At 57.1% G+C, this 20,836-nt stretch overlaps 1 protein-coding gene across 2 annotated transcripts; it reads right to left on the bottom strand.

Moving 5' to 3' along the window:
* Nucleotides 1–85: 85 nt before the first annotated feature.
* On the bottom strand, nt 86–20,793 carry ATP1A3 (ATPase Na+/K+ transporting subunit alpha 3). 2 transcript variants are annotated; one of them, XM_082369667.1, is made up of 23 exons: nt 20,631–20,793; nt 16,215–16,343; nt 16,060–16,119; nt 15,714–15,917; nt 14,145–14,258; nt 13,896–14,030; nt 13,403–13,520; nt 13,001–13,269; nt 11,524–11,722; nt 11,337–11,446; nt 11,120–11,254; nt 8,304–8,496; nt 7,836–8,011; nt 7,614–7,750; nt 6,810–6,960; nt 6,521–6,689; nt 3,612–3,766; nt 3,411–3,534; nt 2,488–2,633; nt 1,797–1,927; nt 1,170–1,271; nt 796–887; nt 86–474 (listed from the first exon to the last, which is right to left on the bottom strand). In XM_082369667.1, the coding sequence occupies exons 1-23, from the start codon at nt 20,634–20,636 to the stop codon at nt 446–448; spliced, it is 3,084 nt and encodes a 1,027-aa protein (XP_082225793.1). In that variant the 5' UTR covers nt 20,637–20,793; the 3' UTR covers nt 86–445. The 2 variants fall into 2 exon arrangements, with proteins under 2 accessions (XP_082225793.1, XP_082225794.1); XM_082369668.1 differs by having other exon boundaries at nt 16,215–16,304.
* Nucleotides 20,794–20,836: the final 43 nt, after the last annotated feature.

The following is a 20,836-nucleotide window of genomic DNA, read 5'->3' as shown; positions in this document are numbered from 1 at the left end:
AATCACCCAGCCACGGGTGCCAGCACAGGGAACACCGTCCTGCCCACACCCCGGGTCCACAAAGCAAGCACGACACACACGCGGCTTCTCTGTCCCCACTGATATATTTGATAATTGTCCAGAACCAGAGACGGCGTCAGCCAGGGGGTGACGGGGAGTAAAAAAGAGCCCAGGGAGGGGGCTGGGTGGCAGGGATGAGGAGAGGGAGAGGAACAGACACACACAAAAGAGAGAGAGGAGAGAGGCAAGGGGCGGGGCGGGGCGGGGGCGGGGAGAGAAGCCAGCCAGAGGGGGAAGAGGGGGAGGGAGGCGGGAGATAACTTGAGGGGGCGGGGCCAAGGGGAGAGAGGGCCTCTCCCCCCAGAATACAAAATGAGGGGGACCGGAGTGGGCTGTCCTGGGCTTGGGGGGCAGGGAAGAGACGGGCGATGTGGTGGGGTTGAGGTCAGTAGTAGGTTTCCTTCTCCACCCAACCTGGAGAGACAAAGGAGGAAAGAAACAGAGATGAGAGGGAGACGGGCACAGAGAGAAGCACAAGCAGAGACAGACAGACAGCGGCACAGAAAGAAACGAAAAGGGGCAGAGACACAGGGAAAGACACAGAAAGGAGGAGGCCCAGAGAGCCAGGAAGAGAGAAGAGTTGCAAACAGGGTGGAGAGACGATGCAGGAGGGAGGGGGTTGGGGGGAAACAGAGAGCAAGGTTAGTATCAGTCACACAGCACTCTCTCGCCTCCCCTTCCAGCTGCCCCGTCCCATCCCCCCAGCCTCCCCCCTGTACCCAGTTAGCCCCTCACCCCCGGGGTTCCTGCGCAGGATGAGTTTGCGGATTTCATCATAGACGAAGATGAGAAAACTGTAGGGGAAGGCACAGAACCACCAGCTGGGCCTGCGGAGACGGAAGAGCAGGAGGGCGTCAGTGTGGGGCGGAGACCGGGGCGGGGGACAGGGGGAGAGGGGACACACAGAGGCAGGGTCCCAGAGGACAGGCGGGGCCACACTGCGAGGATGCTCCCCTGGTCCTTCGTGCCCAAGGTGAGGGGTGCCCGGGCCACGGCTGTGGGCTGGGGTCTGCACAGCACCCCCCCCCCCACCGTGAGGGCGTCCCGCGGGGAAGTCTCCCTGGAGGATCCTGGAGCAGGTGGTACATGGCAGGGGAGGGGGCACTCACTTGAGAGGGTACATGCGAAGGGCCACGTCCATGCCGGGGCAGTAGGACAGGAAGGCAGCCAGGGCCGTCTCCTCAAACAACCCGAAGATCAGGATCTTGTTCCTGGAGGCACAGGCAGGGCTGGACCCAGAGAACTCGAGCAGGCACCCCCATCCCACCGAGACAGAGGCTCTGCCAAGGGCAGACGCACAGAGACAGACACGGAGACACACAGAGATGGAGACCGAAAGAGGGAGAGAGCCACAGACGGGTCCAGGGAGATGGTGACACTGAAGTATAAAGACAGAGACAGTGACACACAGGCAGGGGTATGAAAAGATAAAGCAGGGAATTCCCTGGCGGTCCAGTGGCTAGGACTCTGCACTTCCACTGCAGGGTTCCATCTCTGGTGGGGGAACTAAGATCCCACATGCCGTGCGGCCAAAAAAAAAGATAAAGCAGATCTGGAGAGGGACCAGGGACACCCCAGCAGTGTGCACACACACACGTAGAGAGAGAGAGACAGAGAATCCAAGACAGATGTGACCACTGGAGAGAAAATCAACTCAGAGGCAAAACTGAAACAGACAGACAGACAGACAGACATGGGGCGTGACAGAGAGCAGGCCCGGTGCCCGCGGCCCTCACTTCATGCCCTGCTGGAAGACGGAGTTCCTCCTGGTCTTGCAGATGATCAGGTCAGCCCACTGCACGACCACTATGCTCACGAAGAAGGCCGTGTGGCACGTGAACTCCACCACTTTCCTCTGCTCGTAGGTCTGCAAGGGCAATGACGCGTGTGCCGGTCGGCGGTCAGTGTGGCCGCAGCCCCAGGCCCCACCCCAGGCCCACGTGCTCCTTGTCTGTGCCCCTGCGTGGGACCCCAGGGCAAAGCGGGGACTCTGTCCAGATGGGATCCCCTAAGGGGCGTGTCTTCCCTCTGTAGCTCAGAGCCTGGCGGGAAGAGTCAGGAAATGTACAAGGAATGAGAGAGGGTAATGGTGACCTCGGTTGTGGACCAGAGATCCTGGGGGTCTCCTGAGGGGACACCGGCTGGGCTTTGAAGGCACAGACAGAGATGGGGAAGAGAGCAGCAAAGGCATCTCGCCTGGTGGGGCAGAGAGCATGGCCGGTGGCCAGGACCATGATGGGCTGGGGCAAGAGCGCCAGGAGGCCCCTTGTGTCCGGCGAGGATCTTGATGCCGCCCCTGGGGCAGAGGGACCATCACAGGAAGCTGCCCCTGCATGGTTGGGACGGCTCGCCCCAGCCCAGGATGCTGTGGGCAGGGACCCCACCTGGGAGGTCCCAGGCCATGCTGTGGGACCCAGCGCTACGCACCCACTGCTGCCCGTAACTGTCCTCCAGGTCGTTGACGGTGCGGTCATCCCAGTTCAGCCGGATGCCCACCAGGTTGCCAGGCAAGAAGCCATTTTCTGCCAGGATCACAAAGTAGGAGAAGAAGCCACCAAGAGCCTGGATCATTCCTGGGGGAGGAGAGAAGGGAGATGAGGAGAGGCTCAGGTGGGGCAGGCAGCCAGCCCAGGGCACCTCTGAGGCCCCTTGAGACCCACACCGCGAGGATGGTGAGCTACCCGGTCCTCTTGCCTGACATCATCCGGGGCTGAGCTCCCAGAGGGCCATCTGAGGGTGCCCCCTGGTGGTGAGCCCCTGAGATTGGCCCCCTGGAGCAGGAACCTTGGAGACGGGGCTCTTCTGAGGGGAGAACCTGGAGGCTCCCTCCCACCTGAGCCAGGCCACCTGGACGTCAGGAAACCCCTGAGGACCCCCTAGGCAGGAATGACCTCCCTAGACCTCTGACCACCGCCACCAAGCCTCTGCTTCCTGGGACACTCCCAGCTACAGGGTGCTCAGCACCTGTAAGACTGCACACCTCACCTCCAGCAAAGATGGAGGAGAAGGCAGGGGGGCGTGGGGCTCACTCCCGCCCTCAGAGAGCTCACAGGCTGACTGGTCCTTCCCATCATGGTGGCGGGTGGAGCAGTGGAGTGCCCATCCTGGGGCCAGCCCTGATCTGCCACTCAGTATCCCTTGTGCTCCCCGGGTGCAGCCCCGGGCCTTTCCTCCACCTGCGCCAGCCCCACCTTGGTGACCACCACCCACCTGTAAGTCACTCCTTCCAAACCTCCAGCACCAGGTCCTACTTTTCACTCCACTCATTCAGCACAAGGTTTCTGAGCACCCACGGTGGGCCAGGCACTGGGCGTCCAGCCATAAGTGAGGCGGGGTCCCCAGGTCCTCACCGATCTGTCCGTAGGCCATGCTGATGAGTCTCTCATTGACCAGCTTGTCAGTGCGTGGGTTCCTGGGCTGTCTCTTCATGATGTCACTCTCGGCAGCCTCGTACGCCAGCGAGATGGCAGGGACCTGGGCAGGAGAGGCCAGTAAGTCGGGGACGGGGGGGATCCTACCCTCCCGGAGCCTGGGGGTGGCCGGGGCCTCACCATGTCAGTGCCCAGGTCGATGCAGAGGATGGTGATGGTGCCCAGAGGCAGTGGGATGTTGGCCATGATGAACAGCAGGAAGGGCGTGATCTCGGGGATGTTGCTGGTCAGGGTGTAGGCGATGGACTTCTTCAGGTTGTCGAAGATCAGGCGGCCTGTTGGCAGGGGCAGGCTCAGACCTCGGCACCCACGCCAGGGCACCCTAGTCCCTCCGCCCCTTCCCTGCCCGGTCCACGCATCCTTTCTAATCCATCCCCCCACCGCCTGCCTTTCCATACAGATGCCCAACCATGTTGCCCCTGTTCAAACATTCTCAAAATACAACCACTTCGGAAGACTGCTTGGTAGTTTCTTTTCTTTTTTTTTTCTTTTTTTGGCCGCACAGTGTGGCTAGCGGGATCTTAGTTCCCCAACCGGGGATCAAACCAGCACCCTTGGCAGCGAAAGCATGGAGTCCTAACCACTGGACCACCAGCAGTTTCTGTTACAAGTTAAACATCCCTGCCTTATTGACCCAGCAATCCTCACCTTAGGTTTATACGCAAGAGAAATGAGTGTTTATGTCCACCAAAAAGCAAGTACAAGAATGTTCACCATGGCATTAGTTATAACAGCCCAAAACCAGAACTGACCCGCTGGCCATCAGTAGGTGAGTGGATAAGTAAACCGTGGTCCGTGCATACAAAGGAATACCACCCGGCGAGAAAAAGGAACGAGCTACTGACACCCCCAACTCCATGGATGAATCTCACTGATGTTATGTTGAGTGAAAAAAAGCCAGGGCTTCCCTGGTGGCGCAGTGGTTGGGGGTCTGCCTGCCGACGCAGGGGACACGGGTTCGAGCCCTGGTCGGGGAAGATCCCACATGCCGCGGAGCAACTGGGCCCGTGAGCCACAACTACTGAGCCTGCGCGTCTGGAGCCTGTGCTCCGCAACAAGAGAGGCCGCGATAGTGAGAGGCCCGCGCACTGCGATGAAGAGTGGCCCCGCTTGCCCCAACTGGAGGAAGCCCTCGCACAGAAACGAAGACCCAACACAGCCAAAAATAAATAAATAAATAAATAAATAAAATATTAAAAAAAAAAAAAAGCCAGACACAGAAGCATTCATATCACGATTCCATTTGGAAGAGGTTGGAAACGAACCCATGGTGCTGAAAGTCAGGATAGTGGTTATTTCTGGGAGGGGGGATATAGACTGGAGGGGACCTGATAGAACCCTAACGGGAGGCTGGAAGTGTTCTCTATCTTGATGGGGGTCCGGTGGTTGTGTGGGTGTGTGCGTGCATAAAAAGTCACGGAGCTGCCTGACTTTGTGTGAATGCCATATCCCAATAAAGATTCCAGCAGTACAGTGTGTATAAAGTAAAAAGAAACTAAAGATGAACCCAGCCAGCCCCTCCCTCCACCTTCCCCCGTGTGCTGAGATGAGCAACAAGGTGTGTCACTAAGAAGGCACAGAGGACTTCCCTGGCGGTCCAGTGGTTAAGACTCCACACTTCCACTGCAGGGGGCGCGGGTTTGATCCCTGGTCAGGGAACTCAGATCCCGCAAACTGTGCGGCGCGGCCAAAAAATAAATAAATAAATAGGTAGGACCCCATCTATCACAGCACCCTGCTGGTTTTCTTCTTAGCACTTGTCACAATATGTAATTATGTTTGTTATGCTACAATTTGTTTGTTAACTTGCAGAAGGCTGTCTCTCCCAGCTCCTTGAGGGCAAGGACCCATGTCTGCTCTGCTCACAGGTGTATCTCCAGCCCCCGGCACCATACACAAGGTAAGGGGCCCAATAAATGTCTGGGCGGCGTGAACGCCTCCGTGAGTGTGTGCTCTGCAGGTGCACGGAGGATGTCTTGGGGATGAGAAAGGGTTAACCATGTGTCCTCTGGGCCACAGGAGACAAGGGATAAGGGCATTGAACCTGACACTGTAGGCTCAGCTTTTACCGTTTGAATTCTCTCTTATCATGAGTTATTTTTTACACTGGGGACATTTCAAACAGGAGAGAGAGACTGGAAGAAAATGCAGCACAGCATGAACAGTGATTATTTCTGGATGGTAAGATTATGGGTGATTCCAATTTGCTTCTTAATGCTTTTCTACATTTTCTATAATTATCATGAATTACTTTGATAATCAGAATAAAACTGAATGTGAACAAGCCCCATCTGTGGCCACATCCAGGCCCGTCAGGAGGTGATGCCCGGCGGCCCCGCCTGAGACCTTGAGGCCTTGCCTCTGTCTGCAACTCCCTTCGCTGGCACTTCTCTACGTGAAAATTCCCACATGGCCCTAGAGACTTGGCACAGGCCATCCCCGTCCACTTGGGGAGGCTTCCTTGGCCCCTGACTCCAGGCTGGGTGAGGGGCCTCTTCAGGGCTCCCTCAGGACACTCTGCTTCCCTGAGGTTGTACTTATGAGTATTTTTTTTAAAGACTTTTTTGATGTGGACCATTTTTAAAGTCTTTATTGAATTTATTACAGTATTGCTTCTGTTTTCTGTTTTGGTGTTTTGGCCCTGAGGCATGTGGGATCCCAGCCCCCCAACCAGGGATCGAACCTGCACCTCCTGCATTGGAAGGCGAAGTCTTAACCACTGGACTGCCAGGGAAATCCCCATGAGTATTGTTTTTTAATGCTTCCGAATGTGCCTTGCCCACCAGACTGGGCCTGTGCTGGGCGACACTGGGACCCAGAAATGCGTTGGCTGAGTCCTGCCCCCAGGGAGCCCCCAACTCCGCAGGGGAAGAAAACTGAAAAGGACAAGCTCAGGCTCTGCCAGGGGCCTGGTGGGATTCTGTGGTCTCCTGCCGTGCATCTGCTGCAGCCCTGGCCTGTCCCCTCCCCCTTCTCGGGCTTCATGCAGGGACCCCAGTCTCCAGGGCCACCTGGGCCAACTCACTCACCCTCCTCCACACCCGTGACAATGGAGGCAAAGTTGTCATCCAGCAGAATCATGTCTGCTGCCTGTTTGGAGACGTCAGAGCCGGCAATGCCCATGGCCACCCCGATGTCAGCCTTCTTCAGGGCGGGGGAGTCGTTCACGCCATCCCCAGTCACAGCCACGATGGCTCCCTGGAGGGAGAGAGGGTGAGGATGACGCCCAGAGGCCTGGCCCCAAACCCTCTTCTCAGCAAGGACCCCGGAGTCCAGACCCCCGGCCCCCTCCTCCGAGGGACCCCAGCCCGAGCCCACCTGTCTCTGACAGCCCTCCACAATGATGAGCTTCTGCTGGGGGGAAGTGCGGGCGAAGACGATCTCAGTGTGGTTCTGCAGGATCTCGTCGATTTGCTCAGAGGTGAAGTCCTTGAGGTCGGTGCCATGGATCACACAGGCCTTGGCATCCCTGGGAAGAGCAGAGAGTGTTCAGGACATGTGGGGCAGTGACACCTGTTGGACAGACTCACAGACAGGAGAGACAGAGGACCAGGCTCTGAGAGAGGGACAAGGGCTCTGGGGATCAGAGATGAAAGGGAAACAGGGGAGGAGGGGGCTGCAGTAGGAGGGATGGAGGGCAGACCTCAGGAAGAACCTTGGGACACTGGACTTAGAGGAACAGAGATATGCAGGCAACTAGGAAATAGAGACAGACACAGAGAGACATGAGGGTGGGAAAGCTAAGGAAGTCAGAACAGAGATGAGAGACAGAGAGAGACAGAGACAAAGACATAAAAGAGAGATGGGAAGAGAGAATGACGGACGCAGAAATAAGGGGTCTCATAGAATCCTCTCAGATGTGAATTACTAGCAGCCCATTTTAGAGAGGAGGAAACTGAGGCACAGAGAGGCTACGTGACTTGCCCAAGGTCACACAGCTCATGTGTGGCAAAGCTGGGATGTGACCCTACCCCTTGCTAACCCCACGCAGCTGCAACACCAGGCTGCCCATCCTCACGATGGAAGAGGAACAGGACCCAGATGCTGAGTCAACAGAGGAGGCCCAGGAGGAGGGGGACCCGCAGTCCCAGAGGGACCTGAGCTGGGCAGGGCGGGGCTCACCGGGGGTTGACCTGGCTGACGGGAATGTTAAGCCGGGCGGCGATGTCCTCCACGGTCTCGTTGCCCTCGGAGATGATGCCCACGCCCTTGGCAATGGCCTTTGCTGTGATGGGGTGATCGCCCGTGACCATGATGACCTGCGGGCATCAGGTGCAAACGGTCCAGCCTCACCGCTGGCCGCTGGGGCCCTGGCCCTGCCTCCCCTGCTGCCCCGGGCCACACCTTGATGCCCGCGCTGCGGCACTTGCCCACCGCGTCAGGGACGGCTGCCCGGGGAGGGTCGATCATGGACATGAGACCCACGAAGCAGAGGTTGTCGGTGGTGAAGTTCACATCGTCACAGTCGAAGGCAAAGCCCTTAGGGAACTGCTCCTCGGGCAGGTAGTAATGGCAGAAACCTGGTGCGGGGAGAGGGGCACAGGGGCTCCAGCCTCGGTCCCCCCTGCCTCCTGCCCACAGCTCCCGGTCCCGGCAGTCAGGCTCCCTAGTTGGCCAGACAGTCAGCCAACACGCATGTCTGAAAGACGCCTTCCGGTCTCATTCATTCATTCATTCATTCATTCATGGTGCATTCTGGGAGGCCCTATTCTGAGCCAGGCTCTGGGCAGCCTCACATCCCTCCTTACCCTCAAGGGGCCCCCAGAGCTGGCCCAGCCCCTGCCCCAACTCGGCCCCACCCTTGGTGCGCACCAAGCACGCGCTCGCCCAGGCCCCCGAGCTCGAGGTAGGCGTTCTGGAAGGCCTCCTTCATCTCCTCGTCCAGCGGCTGCTCCTTGCCCTGCAGCAGGATGGTGGAGCAGCGGTCCAGGATGCGCTCGGGGGCGCCCTTCATCACCAGCAGGTACCGGTTGTCATTGGGGTCCTCGGTCTCGTGGATGGAGAGCTGTGGACAGAGCAGAGGGCGGCCGCGCCTGAGCCTCACAGGGAGGGACCCGGAGGCTGCCCTGCACCCAGCTGGGGAAGAGGACCCCCCCCCGCCGCCCCGTCCAGAGCCACGGGTGCCAGGACAGACCACCGCCAGGCTCCCCCAGAGGGCACTGCCCAAATCTCTCTACCCGAGAGATCTTCATCTGTTTCTCAGGCTCTCTCACAGAGACCTCTGCTCATCCCTGCCCGTTTCTGTCTCTCTGTCTCGCAGATATTTCTTCCCCTCTGTGTCTCTCTCGCAGAAATCTCAGGGGTCCTTAGGATACGTGCTTCTCTCTCTGCCTTGCCCGACAACCTCTCATCCCGCACCTGACCCATCACCGAATCTGGTCAGCTCACCTCTGAAGTACCCGGATTCTGACCTCTTCTCACCTCCCCTGCCCTCCCATCCAGCCACCACCGTGTGTCATGAAATATCACAGCAGCGTCCACACTGAGTCCCTGTTTCTGCCCTCCCCTCCCCATAATATTTCCTCCCCATGGCAGCCAGAAGGAGCCTTTAAAATATGAGAGTCACGGGACTTCATTGGTGGCCCGGCGGCTAAGACTCCGCGCTCCCAATGCAGGGGGCCTGGGTTCGATCCCTGATCAGGGAACTAGATCCCACATGTTGCAACTAAGAGTTCGCATGCCGCAACTAAAGATCCCTCACGAGGCAACGAAGATCCTGTGTGCCGCAGCTAAGACCCGGCACAGCCAAATAAATGAATATTTAAAAAACAATATTAGAGTCAGTGAAAAATGGTGCAGCCACTTTGGAAAATAGTCTCTGGCAGTCCCCCACAAGGTTAAACAGAGTTACCACATAAGCCAGCAATTCCCAGATATATATCCAAGAGACATGCAAACGATGTCCACACAAAAACTTGGAGGCGAACGTTCATAGCAGCATTATTCATAGTAGCCAAAGGGTGCAAATAACCCAAATGTCCATTGGCAGATGAATGGACAGACAAAATGTGGTCTATCCATACAATGCAAAATTATTCAGCCATAAAAAGGAATGAAGCACTGATATATGCTACAACATGGAGGAACCTTGAAAACATTATGCTAAGTGAAAGAAGCCAGACATCAAAAAACACATATCATATGATTCTGTTTATATGAAGTGTCCAGAATAGGCAAGTGCATAGAGACGGAACGTAGATTAGTGGTTGCTTAGGGCTCGGGGAGACGGGGGGAGGTAGGGGGATAAAGCCGAGGAGTGTGAGGTTGCTTTTTGAGGTGACGGAAATGCTCTAAAACTGACTGGGTAGGGACTTCCCTGGTGGTCCAGTGGGTAAGACTCTGAGCTCCCAATGCAGGGGGCCCGGGTTCGATCCCTGGTCAGGGAACTAGATCCCACGTGCATGCAGCAACTAAAGATCCCGCATGCCACAACTAAGACCCGGAGCAGCCAAAATAAATGAATAAATAAATAAATATTTTTTAAAAACCTGACTGGGCAGATGATAGCACGTATCGGTGAATATACTAAAACTATTGAATTATGCACATTAAGTGGGTGAGCTATGGTGTGTGAACTGTATCTCTCAATAAAGCAGTTTTTATAAATGTGAGTCAGGTCCCATCTTGCCTCTGCTCGGTGGCTCATGTCCCCCTGAGGGTCACACCCAAGTCGTGTCCACAAGGCCCTACGGGACCTGACCCAGCACCCACTGCCCTCCCCTCCCACCACGTTTCCTGGCTTGACATTGCCTGGCTATTCAGTACATCAACACACTCCTTCGTCAAGACCTTTGCACACGCTGTGCCCGCTGCCCCCAGACGCCTGCAGGGCTCCCTCCCTCAGCATGGTGACTGGCTGACATATTCCAAATTCCCTAATGTTCTCATCCTTTGTCATTGTCTGTCTCCTGGCACTAGAGCATAAGTTCCGTGAGAGGAGGGACTTCCCTGCCGTCTGTATCCCTAGCACCTAACACAAGTGCCTCTGACACGTAGTTGCTGCTCAAAAAAATATTTGTTGAATGGATGAATGAGATCTCCGGCTGGTTCCCGCTCTGCTGCAGGAAGACGTTTACTCCCCTGCCGCTCACTCCAACAGAGATATTGCTCTCACTCCCGGGTGTGTGTTCCTCTCCCCACTGGGTGGGTACTCTTGGGCTTATTTTACAGACGGGGAAACCAAGGCTCTGGGAAAGTTAATAACTTGCCCAAAGCAGGAGGGCAGCGGGGCAGAGCTGACTGCTTTTCGGGCGTCGTAGAGAAAGTGAGATCCACGGGGCTTCCCTGGTGGTGCAGTGGTTGAGAATCTGCCTGCCAATGCAGGGGACACGGGTTCGAGCCCTGGTTTGGGAAGATCCCACATGCCGCGGAGCAACTAGGCCCGTGAGCCACAACTACTGAGCCTGCGCGTCTGGAGCCTGTGCTCCGCAACAAGAGAGGCCGCGACAGTGAGAGGCCCGCGCACCGCGATGAAGAGTGGCCCCCGCTCGCCGCAACTAGAGAAAGCCCTCGCACAGAAACGAAGACCCAACACAGCCAAAAATAAAAAATAAATTAATTAATTAAATAAATTAAAAAAAAAAAAGAAAGTGAGATCCAGGCCGACTCTCCCGGAGAGCCCAGGGTACCTGGTATTTGTTGGTGGAGTTGAAGGGGATCTCAGCCACTTTCTTATTGCGTTCGCGCATCAGCTTCACGGAGCCGGAGGACAACTCGATGCACTTGAGCAGGGCAGACTCGGAGGCATCGCCGGCCACATCCCTCTGTGGGGAGAGGGGGCTGTCAGAGCAGAGCAGCGCGGGGCGGGCAGGGGCCAAGCTGAGGCGAGCGGGAGGCCAGACCCACCTTGAGCACAGGGATGTTATCCTGACCTCCCTTGAAGACGGCACGGTTGCAGAGTCCAGCAATGTGAGACAGGGCCACCCAGGTGTGCGAGCTCTTGTCAAATGAAGTCCCTGAGAAAGGTACGAGTCAGGGCTGGGGGGTGTCCGGGAGCCAGGCGCCCTCGGTCCTGCCTGGGCCCCACCCTCACCTGACTGGTCCTCAGTGGTGTCGGCCTCGTGGATCTGGTTGTCGAACCACATGTGGGCGACCGTCATGCGGTTCTGGGTGAGGGTCCCTGTCTTGTCCGAGCAGATGGTGGATGTGGAGCCCAGGGTCTCTACAGCCTCTAGGTTTTTCACAAGGCAGTTCTTCCGAGCCATGCGCTTGGCGGTCAGGGTCAGACACACCTGGGGTGTGTGCAAGGGCAGGGGAGTTACAGGTAGAGTCAGGCGGTGCAGTTGGGCCAGCAACACGACTGCCAACAACCCAACTGCCCAGCCCAGAGAGAATCCTGGGCAACGAATCGGGTGTCGCCCAGCCACTCCACCCAAGGTATAGACCCACAAAAATGGGCTCAGATGCACCCCAAAGAAATATACTAGAATGTTCATAGCAGCAACATAATAGTCCCAAACTGCAAACAACCCAAATGTCCACTAACAGCAGTAGGGACAAATAAATTGGGGAATAAAAGATGGGAATACTATACAGCGGTGAAAAAGAACAAGCAACCGCTGCCTACAACTGCATGGGTGAAATTCAAAAACATAGTGTTCAGCGAAAAACGAGCCAGAAACAAGAGCTCCTGCTGAATGATTCCACTGATGTGAAGTACAAAAGCTACACTGTTTGAAGCCAGTCTATCCTAGGGGTAATCCTGGGGTTGGAGGGGAGGGGCTGAACAGGTCTTGAGGGGGCTTCTGGGGAACTAGATCTGGGTGCAGCTGAACTGGGGTGTGTTCAGTTGCCTCCAGCTCATCAGGCAGTACCTTCATATGTGCAACTCTTGTTTGTATAGTGTAGGTCAATAAAAGGCCTTTGACTTAGAGTAGCTTTGAATATGCTAATATGGAAAACTTTGCAGGATCTATTAAGTAAAAGCATCAAGGAGAAGAATAGTATTCCTAGGAATGGTCCCTTCTGTGTACCCTGAAAACAATTACTACACACGTGGCAATATGCCCACTGTTGCTGGGAACAGGGCAGAGAGCCTGCTTCTGGAGGGGGGCTGATGGCTGGGCAGTGGGTCGGGACTGTTATTTTAATTTTTAACTATTTTAATGTATTCTTTAGACTTTTTACCATGAGGTTGTGCTTCTTAATTTTGTAAGTTAACTTCAAAAATGATAGGGTTGTTAGCCCTTTCTGACTGGCAGTGTTTCTCAAGAGTCTTTGTTGATTTTTTTTTTTTTTTTTTTTGGGTCATGCCTCTCAGCTTGTGGGATCTTAGTTCTCCACCAGGTATTGAACCTGGGGGCCCTCAGCAGTGAAAGCGCGGAGTCCTAACCACTGGACCGCCAGGGGATTCCCTGTTGGTTGGTTTTGTCAGTGAGGCCCTCTGAGCCCCAGGACCCTCCTCATTCAACATCTGGCAGGCTTGGCCCTTGATGTCCAAGTTGCAATCAAGACTGTTGCCATCGGGCCCCAGCCCCCTCCTCCCTCAGACCCGAGGGTCCGGGCCTTACAGTGACAGTGGCCAGCAGGCCCTCTGGGACATTGGCCACGATGATGCCGATGAGGAAGATGACAGCCTCGAGCCAGGTGTATCCGAGAATGAGGGAGAGGATGAAGAAGGAGACGCCCAGGAAGACAGCCACGCCAGTGATGAGTTGGATAAAGTGCTCGATCTCAATGGCGATGGGCGTCTTGCCCACCTCCAGCCCGGAAGCCAGAGTGGCGATGCGGCCCATGACGGTGCGGTCACCCGTGGCCACCACCACGCCCCGAGCTGTGCCTGTGGGGTCAGAGGGGACTGGGCTGAGACTCAGCGAGCTTCAGAGGGACCCCGAGCCCCTGAGGCACGTCCATCTATCTGGACGAGCCCGGCCCCACCTGGGTGCCCGAACCGCCCCTCCCCCCTGCCTCACCTTCCACGCAGTTGGTGGAAAAGAAGGTGATGTTCCGAGTCTCCAAGGGGTTGTCGTGAGTGCAGTCGGGGGAGCGGGTCTGGGGCTCTGATTCGCCGGTCAGGGAAGAGTTGTCCACCTGGGGACACAGGAGACAGGTGTCAGCCCCGGGCCTGGGGTCAAGGGGCATTTGTCCAGAGGAGATGTCAAGATTTTTGTTTGTTCGTTTGTTTTGTTAATGAGGCTGAAGGCTGTGTCCCTGGAAGTCACAGCTAGAAGTCTGGGTGCCTGTGTCTGGGAGGACAGAGGTTGGGCTCTTGAAGCTGGGGACGGTACACGGCTTCTTGCCAGGGCCTAAGGTACCTGTAGGTCTGAGGGAGGAGGGGGCCTGGACTGCAGGGTCCTGGGGGAGGAGGGGGCCGGGGGCCTGGACTCCTAGGTCCTGGGGGAGGAAGGGATGGGGGCCTGGACCCCTGGGCCACTCCAGGAAGGGCAGAGCTGGGCCCCAGCCCACCTTGCAGCCGTGGGCTGAGATGATGCGCAGGTCGGCTGGGACTCGGTCTCCGCCCTTGATCTCCACCAGGTCCCCGACCACCACCTCCTCAGCATTTACCTGCATCTTCTCACCTTCCCGGATCACCAGGGCTTGCTGGGGGTAGAATGGAGAAGAGTCACCTCCTTGACTCCCTCTACCTGGGGTCACTCGGCATAGCCTTGCCCCCCCTGTTCACCCCCATCTGGCTCCTTCCTGGGTAACCCTTACCTGGGGAACCATGTTCTTGAAGGATTCCATGATCTTGGAGCTCTTGGCTTCTTGGTAGTAGGAGAAGCAGCCGGTGATGATGACCACAGCCGCCAGCACGATGCCCAGGTACAGCTGTGGGGAGATGCAGGGTCACAGCCCGCCCTGGAGCAACTCCCCACCATCCCCATCCCGAGGTTTGTGGAACCTGGGAAGAGAGCTTTGAGTCACTGGGGGTCTGTATTTGTATGTCTGACCTCAGGTTGTATCCATTTGAGGGTCTGTGTCTCTGTCTGCCTGTCCATGTTTGAGTCCCTCTTTCTTTCTTTTTTTTAAATGTTTGTTGTTTATGTATTTATTTATCTCTCTGTCTATCTATTTGTTTATTTATTGGCCGTTCCCTGACCAGGGATCGAACCCGGGCCCTCGGCAGTGAAAGCACGGAGTCCTAACCACTGGACCGCCAGGGAATTCCCCTGAGTCCCTCTTTCTGAACATAGGTGTGTTTGAGCCTCTGGGTCTGTCCATCTCTCTATTTTGTGGGTTTGTCTGTCTTTCTGCCTGTGTCAGAGAATCTGAGTGTACGCTATTCTCTGTCCATGTGTCTGTCTGTGTTAAGGTCAATGTGTCTGTCTGCCTGCGTGCCTGGCTTTAAATGTACGAGACTGTTTGTGTTTGAGTCTCTGTATGTGGATCTCTGTCTCTGTCTCTCTCTGTTGGTCTGGGTAGGTCTGAGACTCTGAGTCTGTCTGTTTGCCTGTTTAGGTTTTAATTTCTGAGAATACTGTCTATACTTGATTCTCACATCTCTCTGTCACCAGGTTATGCCTGAAACTCTGTGTGTGTTTGATTTCCTATATCTGTCTGTCAGTAAATGTCTGTGTCTGTCTGTGCCTATGTGTCTGAACTAGGTGGCCGTGTTTGAATCTGTGTACAAGTGTGACTGTCTGCACTGACTCTCTGCACTGTTGTGCACGTGTGCACGTGTGCACGTGTGTGTGTGAGGATCTCCATGTAGTCAGAATGTGGGTCTGTGTTTATGGGCATCGTGTCTGTTGAGACTGTGTGGTCCCGTGTGTTGAGAGGATGGGTCCTGACAAATCAGCAGGTGCTTGTGCCTGGGTCTCTATGTGAGCTCTCTCACTGTTTGAGCATCTTTCAGGCCATGACCCCCTGCTGGTGTCTATCCTCAAGGCCGCTGAGGCCACACAGCTTTGGGATGGACCCCCAACTCACACTTATAACTGTGTGACCTTGGGCAAGTTACTTGGCCTTTTTTTTTTTTTTTTTTTTTTGGTCAAGCCATGAAGCTTGTGGAATCTTAGTTCCCTGGCCAGGAATCGAACCCGTGCCCACTGCAGTGGAAGCATGGAGTCCTAACCATTGGACCACCAGGGAAGTCCCAAACTTTGCCTTTCTGAGTCCCAGTTTTCCTCATAGCTTCTCTGGTTCTCTCACTGGGTGATTGTGAAAGTTAGATGAGAAAAAGTTGGAGGCTGGGCTTTGAAAAGTCTAAAGGGAGAAGTGGGGTGTGCATATGTGTCCCTACGTGTATGAGCCCTTGGGCACGGCAGGGTGGAGGGCACTCACGTTGTCGCCAGAAGGATCGTCCTCGGTGCCTGCCTGGATGCCGTAGGCCAGGAAGCAGAGGATGGCCCCGATCCACAGCAGGATTGAGAAGCCCCCAAAGAGCTGGCGGCAGAACTTGACCCACTCTGGGGTGGTGGGCGGCGGCGTGAGCGCGTTAGGCCCATCGCGGGCCAGGATCTCCTGGGCTTTGCTGTGGGTCAGACCCTAGGGGACACAGGACTCACACAGAACCCTCCCGGAGCAACCCTGGCACCCCCAACACTTCCCGAGTGCCCCCAGGCACCCAAGGGTCAGGGCTTCCCATCCCCTCCCACCTCGAACCCTTCTCCCTCCGGCCCGGCCCCACCTGCACACAGTCGGTGTTGTATTTCCGGCAGACCTCTTCCACTGACATCTTGTGCTCTGTCTGAGGAACAGGAGTTTGGGGGGATCGGGTGAGCGAGGAGGCCTGGCAGGGGCGGGTGGGGCCTGCCCTGCGTGGGTGCAGAGGGTGGGACTTACCATAGCCACCTCCTTTTTGAGGTCATCCAGGTCCCGGCGGTCTTTGGTGCCCTTGCTCTTCTTGGGCGAGCCCTTGTCATCTTTCTTGTCCTGCGAGGTGGCGACACGATAGCTGTCAGAGCCACCAGACTGCGGGCGAGAAGGGGTTACAAGGGGACACCAGCCCTGCGTCTGTGCAGCTGCGTCTCTGGGCAGGGGCTGGCTCTGGGGGCTCAGTCTGTCTCTGCCCTGCGGCTCTGGGTATCTCTGAGAACCCCTGGGTCTCATCTCTTCCTACTGGCCTCTCCGTCTCTGGCTCCATGTATCTCTGGGTCTTTGTCCCTGACAGTCTCCATCTGGGTCTGTCTGTGCCTCTCTCTCTCTCTCTGTAGGTCTCTCCCTTTCAGTCTCCATGTGTCTTTTTATCTCTTTGTGTCTTTTTCTCCCTCTCCCTGGGCACTTAGTCTGTCTCTTGCTAGGTCTGTCTGTCTCTCGCTACCTCTGTCTCTCTCTCTCTCGATCTGTCTCTCCAGGTCTCTGTTTGTGCCTCTCTGTCTTATTCTGTTTTATCTCTGTCTCCTTGTACCTCTTTATCTCTCCTTCTCTTCATGTGTGTGTATCTCTGTCTCTCTGTGGCTGTTTCTCTGATCTCTCTCTCCCTCATCACTTCATATTGTCCGTCTCTCTCTCTCTCTCTCTCTGTCTCTGCGTCTGTGCGTGTCTCTCTTTGATTTTGGTCTCTCTCTGATCTCTGGCTCTTTATGTTTTCCATCTCATACAATATCTGTTTCTATCTCTTGAACTCTCTCTCCCTGAGTCTGGCTGAGACTGTCTCTCTGGGTTCTCTCTGGGTTCCTATCTCTTTCCAAGTTGGTGTGCGGGGATCTCAGACTGTCTCCGAGTGTCCGTATTTTCTGTCTGTATCTTTCTCCATCCTTATCTCTGCTTCTCTCTGATTTCATCTCTCGAGGTACCTCCTTTTCTGTAATGCTTGGTGTGTCTCTCCCTAACCGTCTCTACTGTTTCAACAATCTTGTTTGTCTAGCTCTCACGATCTCGCTCTGCCATCTTCCTCTCTATCCCTGCATCTCTCGCTCTCCGAGTCCATCTCGGCATCTCTGTCCTTCCAGCTGAAGGTCTCCCCATATATCACTCTCTCTGTCTTTTCTGCCTGGCTCTTTTTCTGGGCCTCTCTCCCCAACCCCGTGGATGTCTCTGTCTCTCAAAGGACCCAGCAAATCTTGGGAGACCCCACAGGCCTGGCAGGAAGGGGGAGGAAAGTCACAGCTGGGACCAACGCCTGGGAGGCAGCCTACTGTGCACGGGGATGGTGGCCTGGCTGGACATGCAGCCAGTCCTGAGGCCCTTGACTGACAAGCTGTGGGCCTAGACTCTCTCCTGGGGGCTGGTGGGAGCCATGGATAGGTTTGGACAAGGGGTTGGCGTGGTTAGGCCTCTGGAGGACAGACTAGGAGCTGGCTGGGATTTGGGGTGCAGAACAGCAAGAGGCAAAAGCCCCCAGGCTTGGCTTGAACTGGATGTAGCGTGAGGGGGAGTGGCTGAGGTTCCAGTTTGGGGACCTGGGCTGATAGGGAAGGCAGTGTCCTTGGAGGCTGGCAGGAGGGGTGGGGTGAGACCGGGTGCTGGTAGAGGAGCGCTGACAGATCCTACGGGTTCAGGGCCAAGCTGGGATCCCAGGCTCAGTGCAGCTCAGCGCTAATCCCCTCGTGACCTTGTAGAGGGTTGAGCTGCCTGCTGTCTGCCCCCAGACTGGGAGGCTGAGCCTGGGAGGCTACTGCAGCCTGGAGGCCTGGGAGCCTGGGTTTCAGGGGGTGGGAGGGAGGCTTGGCCCTGGGCCAGCCCTGCAGCAGCACTGCGTCTGACATGGAACATGGAGGCTTGGGGGACAGGGAGGACACTCTTCCACCCACAGCTTCAGGAGGGGTCTCAGCCTCCACGGAGGGGCAGACCCAAGGATGGAGAGAGTGGAGATATAAGGTCATGGGCACAAGTTAGAGAAATAAGAGGAAGGCAGGAGAGGAAGGAGATGGAGGCCTGGAAGGCAGGAGAGGAGAAGTTGGGAAGAAAACCAGCTGCCCACCCCTGAAACCTCAGGGAAGGCTGGGGAGCTGATGCTTGGGTCCCTCTGAGGCCTAGGGGTGGGTTCCTGGACTCCTGGGTCTGAGGGAGGAGGGGCTGGGGGCCTGGACTCCTGGGTCTGAGGGAAGAGGGGCTGGGGGCCTGGACTCCTGGGTCTGAGGGAAGAGGGGCTGGGGGCCTGGATCCTGGGTCTGAGGGAAGACGGGCTGGGGGCCTGGATCCTGGGTCTGAGGGAGGAGGGGCTGGGGGCCTGGATCCTGGGTCTGAGGGAGGAGGGTCTGGGGGCCTGGACTCCTGGGGCTGAGGGAGGAGGGGCTGGGGGCCCTGGACTCCTGGGTCTAAGGGAAGAGGGGCTGGGGGCCTGGATCCTGGGTCTGAGGGAGGAGGGTCTGGGGGCCTGGACTCCTGGGGCTGAGGGAGGAGGGGTTGGGATACCCCAGTCCCTGGCAGACAAGCCTTGGCTCCTCCTTGCCCTTGCCATGACCAGACTCCCTTGGGGGCGGGCTTCCATCTGTTCGAGGGGGAGCCGAGGCTTTCCCAGTCAAGGCAGGAGGCCCAGATGGGCGCGCTGCAGGGCGGGAGCACCTCTGAGGGTGGGGGACACGCCTGCCTCGCTGCAGCCTGCCTCTGCGGCTCCTCGCCATTTTCCATGCCGTCCGCCTCCCCTGACACCTGCCCAGCTCACGCAGCCTCTGCCCCTCAGCCTGCCTCTCCCTCCCCCTTTCAAGGTGTCTGAGGCCTCATCTCAGCGTCTCTCCCTCGACCTCCCCTTTTGCCCTCTGTCCCCTCCTCCTATCATTCAGGCTGCCTCTGCTTGTCTCTGGATAGGAAATGTCTGTCCTTGGGTCTCCTCATCTCAGCCTCAGTTTCTCTCTTTGTCTCTCCTTGTCTATGTCCCACTCATGTCTCTCTTCATCTTTCCATGTCTCTCTGCCTGTGACTGTCTCTTTGTCTCTATGTCTCTTTTTCTCTGTCTCTTTCGGAGCACCTCTCTCAGTCTCTGCCCATTTCTCTCTGCCTCCCATGTCTCTGCCTCCCATGTTTAAAGAGTCTCACTTCTCCTCCTGTTCTCACGTCTTTTCCTAAGACCCTCCCGCTCCTTTTTTCTCTAAGGCACTTAGCCCCAGTCCTCTCCTCCAATCTGCCCTCGGCTTCCCCTCCATTTCCACTTACCTGGAAGCCATCACTGACTCCCACATCCCCCTTCTGTCTCCCAGTCCCCTCCCCACCCAGTTCTTCTCTCCTTCTCCCCTCGCCCACCCCAAGCCACAGATCTGCAGCCCCATTCCCCAGCTCCATCCCTGGGCCCATCAGCCCTCATCCACCATCTTTCTCCTCATCCTTCATACTCCCTCTCCATTAGCCTCTCCCATCCCGACCCTCTCTCTCTCTTCATCCCACCCATCCCAGCCCACCCGCCTCCCAACCCCCCACGGCCCCGTCCGACACGCAGGGAGGAATCCAGGGCTGCAGCGGGGGTCAGGTGGTCAGCCAGGGGAGGAGGCAGCATCTGCTGGAGAGACTCACAGACAGACAAGGACACACGGACACGGAGGAAAGGGCATAGCCAGGCATGCACAACCCCTCCCCCCATACACACACGTACTCATTTGCATACATACGCCCTCAGCCAGGCTCTCAGCCTCCCCGCCATGGCTCTCCTGCTCCCCCCAGCCCCTGTGTCTGCTCCCCCAGATTAGGAGCTAGACACACACTGCAGCCCCAGGCCACTCCGCATTGCGGAGCACCCCCATCCAGGCCTGGAAGGAGAAAGAGAGGTCATCTGGTGTTCATCCCATAGTCTGGACCTGTCCCCGCCTGGCCAGGGAAGCAGACGGGCTTCAACACCCCCAGACACAAACACCAGCTTTCAGACACACCCAGACACGGTTGCAGACATTCAGACACAAACCCGGGCCACACAGTCGCAGGCGGACGGTGCTGCAGGGCCTGACAGAGCCAGGAGCACACACACGCACACATGCACACGCACACATACGGCTGAGCAGGCAACCGCACCAGGTCAGGCAGAGATGCTGAGGGCGGGTCCGTGCCCCGCGGGCCCCGCACACAAAGGACACACCAACATGCGCCACAGACCCCCGCCAAGCCAGGTGGCCCCACGCACACACTCAACCAGAGACAGAACCACACGGACGGGCTGGGTCCGCCGGCTCACAGGTTCCTGAACCCGGGTCCCGGAGAGCAGGGGTCCCAGAGTCCCCGGCCCCCGCAGACACCCAGTCTCACAGGACCCACAATGTCACAAACACACACACACACACACACACACACACACACACACACACGCTTCGCCCGCCCGGCCCGAGCACCTACCCCCATCTTGGCGGCTCCGGGGGACAGGGGCAGGCGGGCGGGGCAGGGGCCGGGGCAGCGGCCTCAGGGTGGGCTCAGGCGCGGGCTCGCGCTGGGGGCCTCTGCAGCGCCCGCGCCTCGGTCCGCGCGTCCGTTCGGCGGTCAGCCCCACTGCACACAGTCTGCGGCGGTCGCCGCCTCCGCCTCCTCATATGCCCGCGCCCGCC

This window comes from Balaenoptera borealis (assembly GCF_965194805.1).
Source record: "Balaenoptera borealis genome assembly, chromosome: 19".
NCBI lineage: Eukaryota > Metazoa > Chordata > Mammalia > Artiodactyla > Balaenopteridae > Balaenoptera > Balaenoptera borealis.
The sequence above is the reverse complement of the archived record's forward strand: the minus strand, read 5'-3'. Positions and strand labels throughout refer to the sequence as shown.

What these genes read in the sequence shown, in the direction of transcription:
- ATP1A3 (XM_082369667.1), bottom strand. An exon ending in GCCTGCTGGCCACTGTCACT is followed by an intron (nt 11,723 to 13,000) that starts GTAAGGCCCGGA and finishes CACACACCCCAG; the next exon opens with GTGTGTCTGACCCTGACCGC. An exon ending in GTCAGCCAGGTCAACCCCCG is followed by an intron (nt 6,961 to 7,613) that starts GTGAGCCCCGCC and finishes TGCTCTTCCCAG; the next exon opens with GGATGCCAAGGCCTGTGTGA.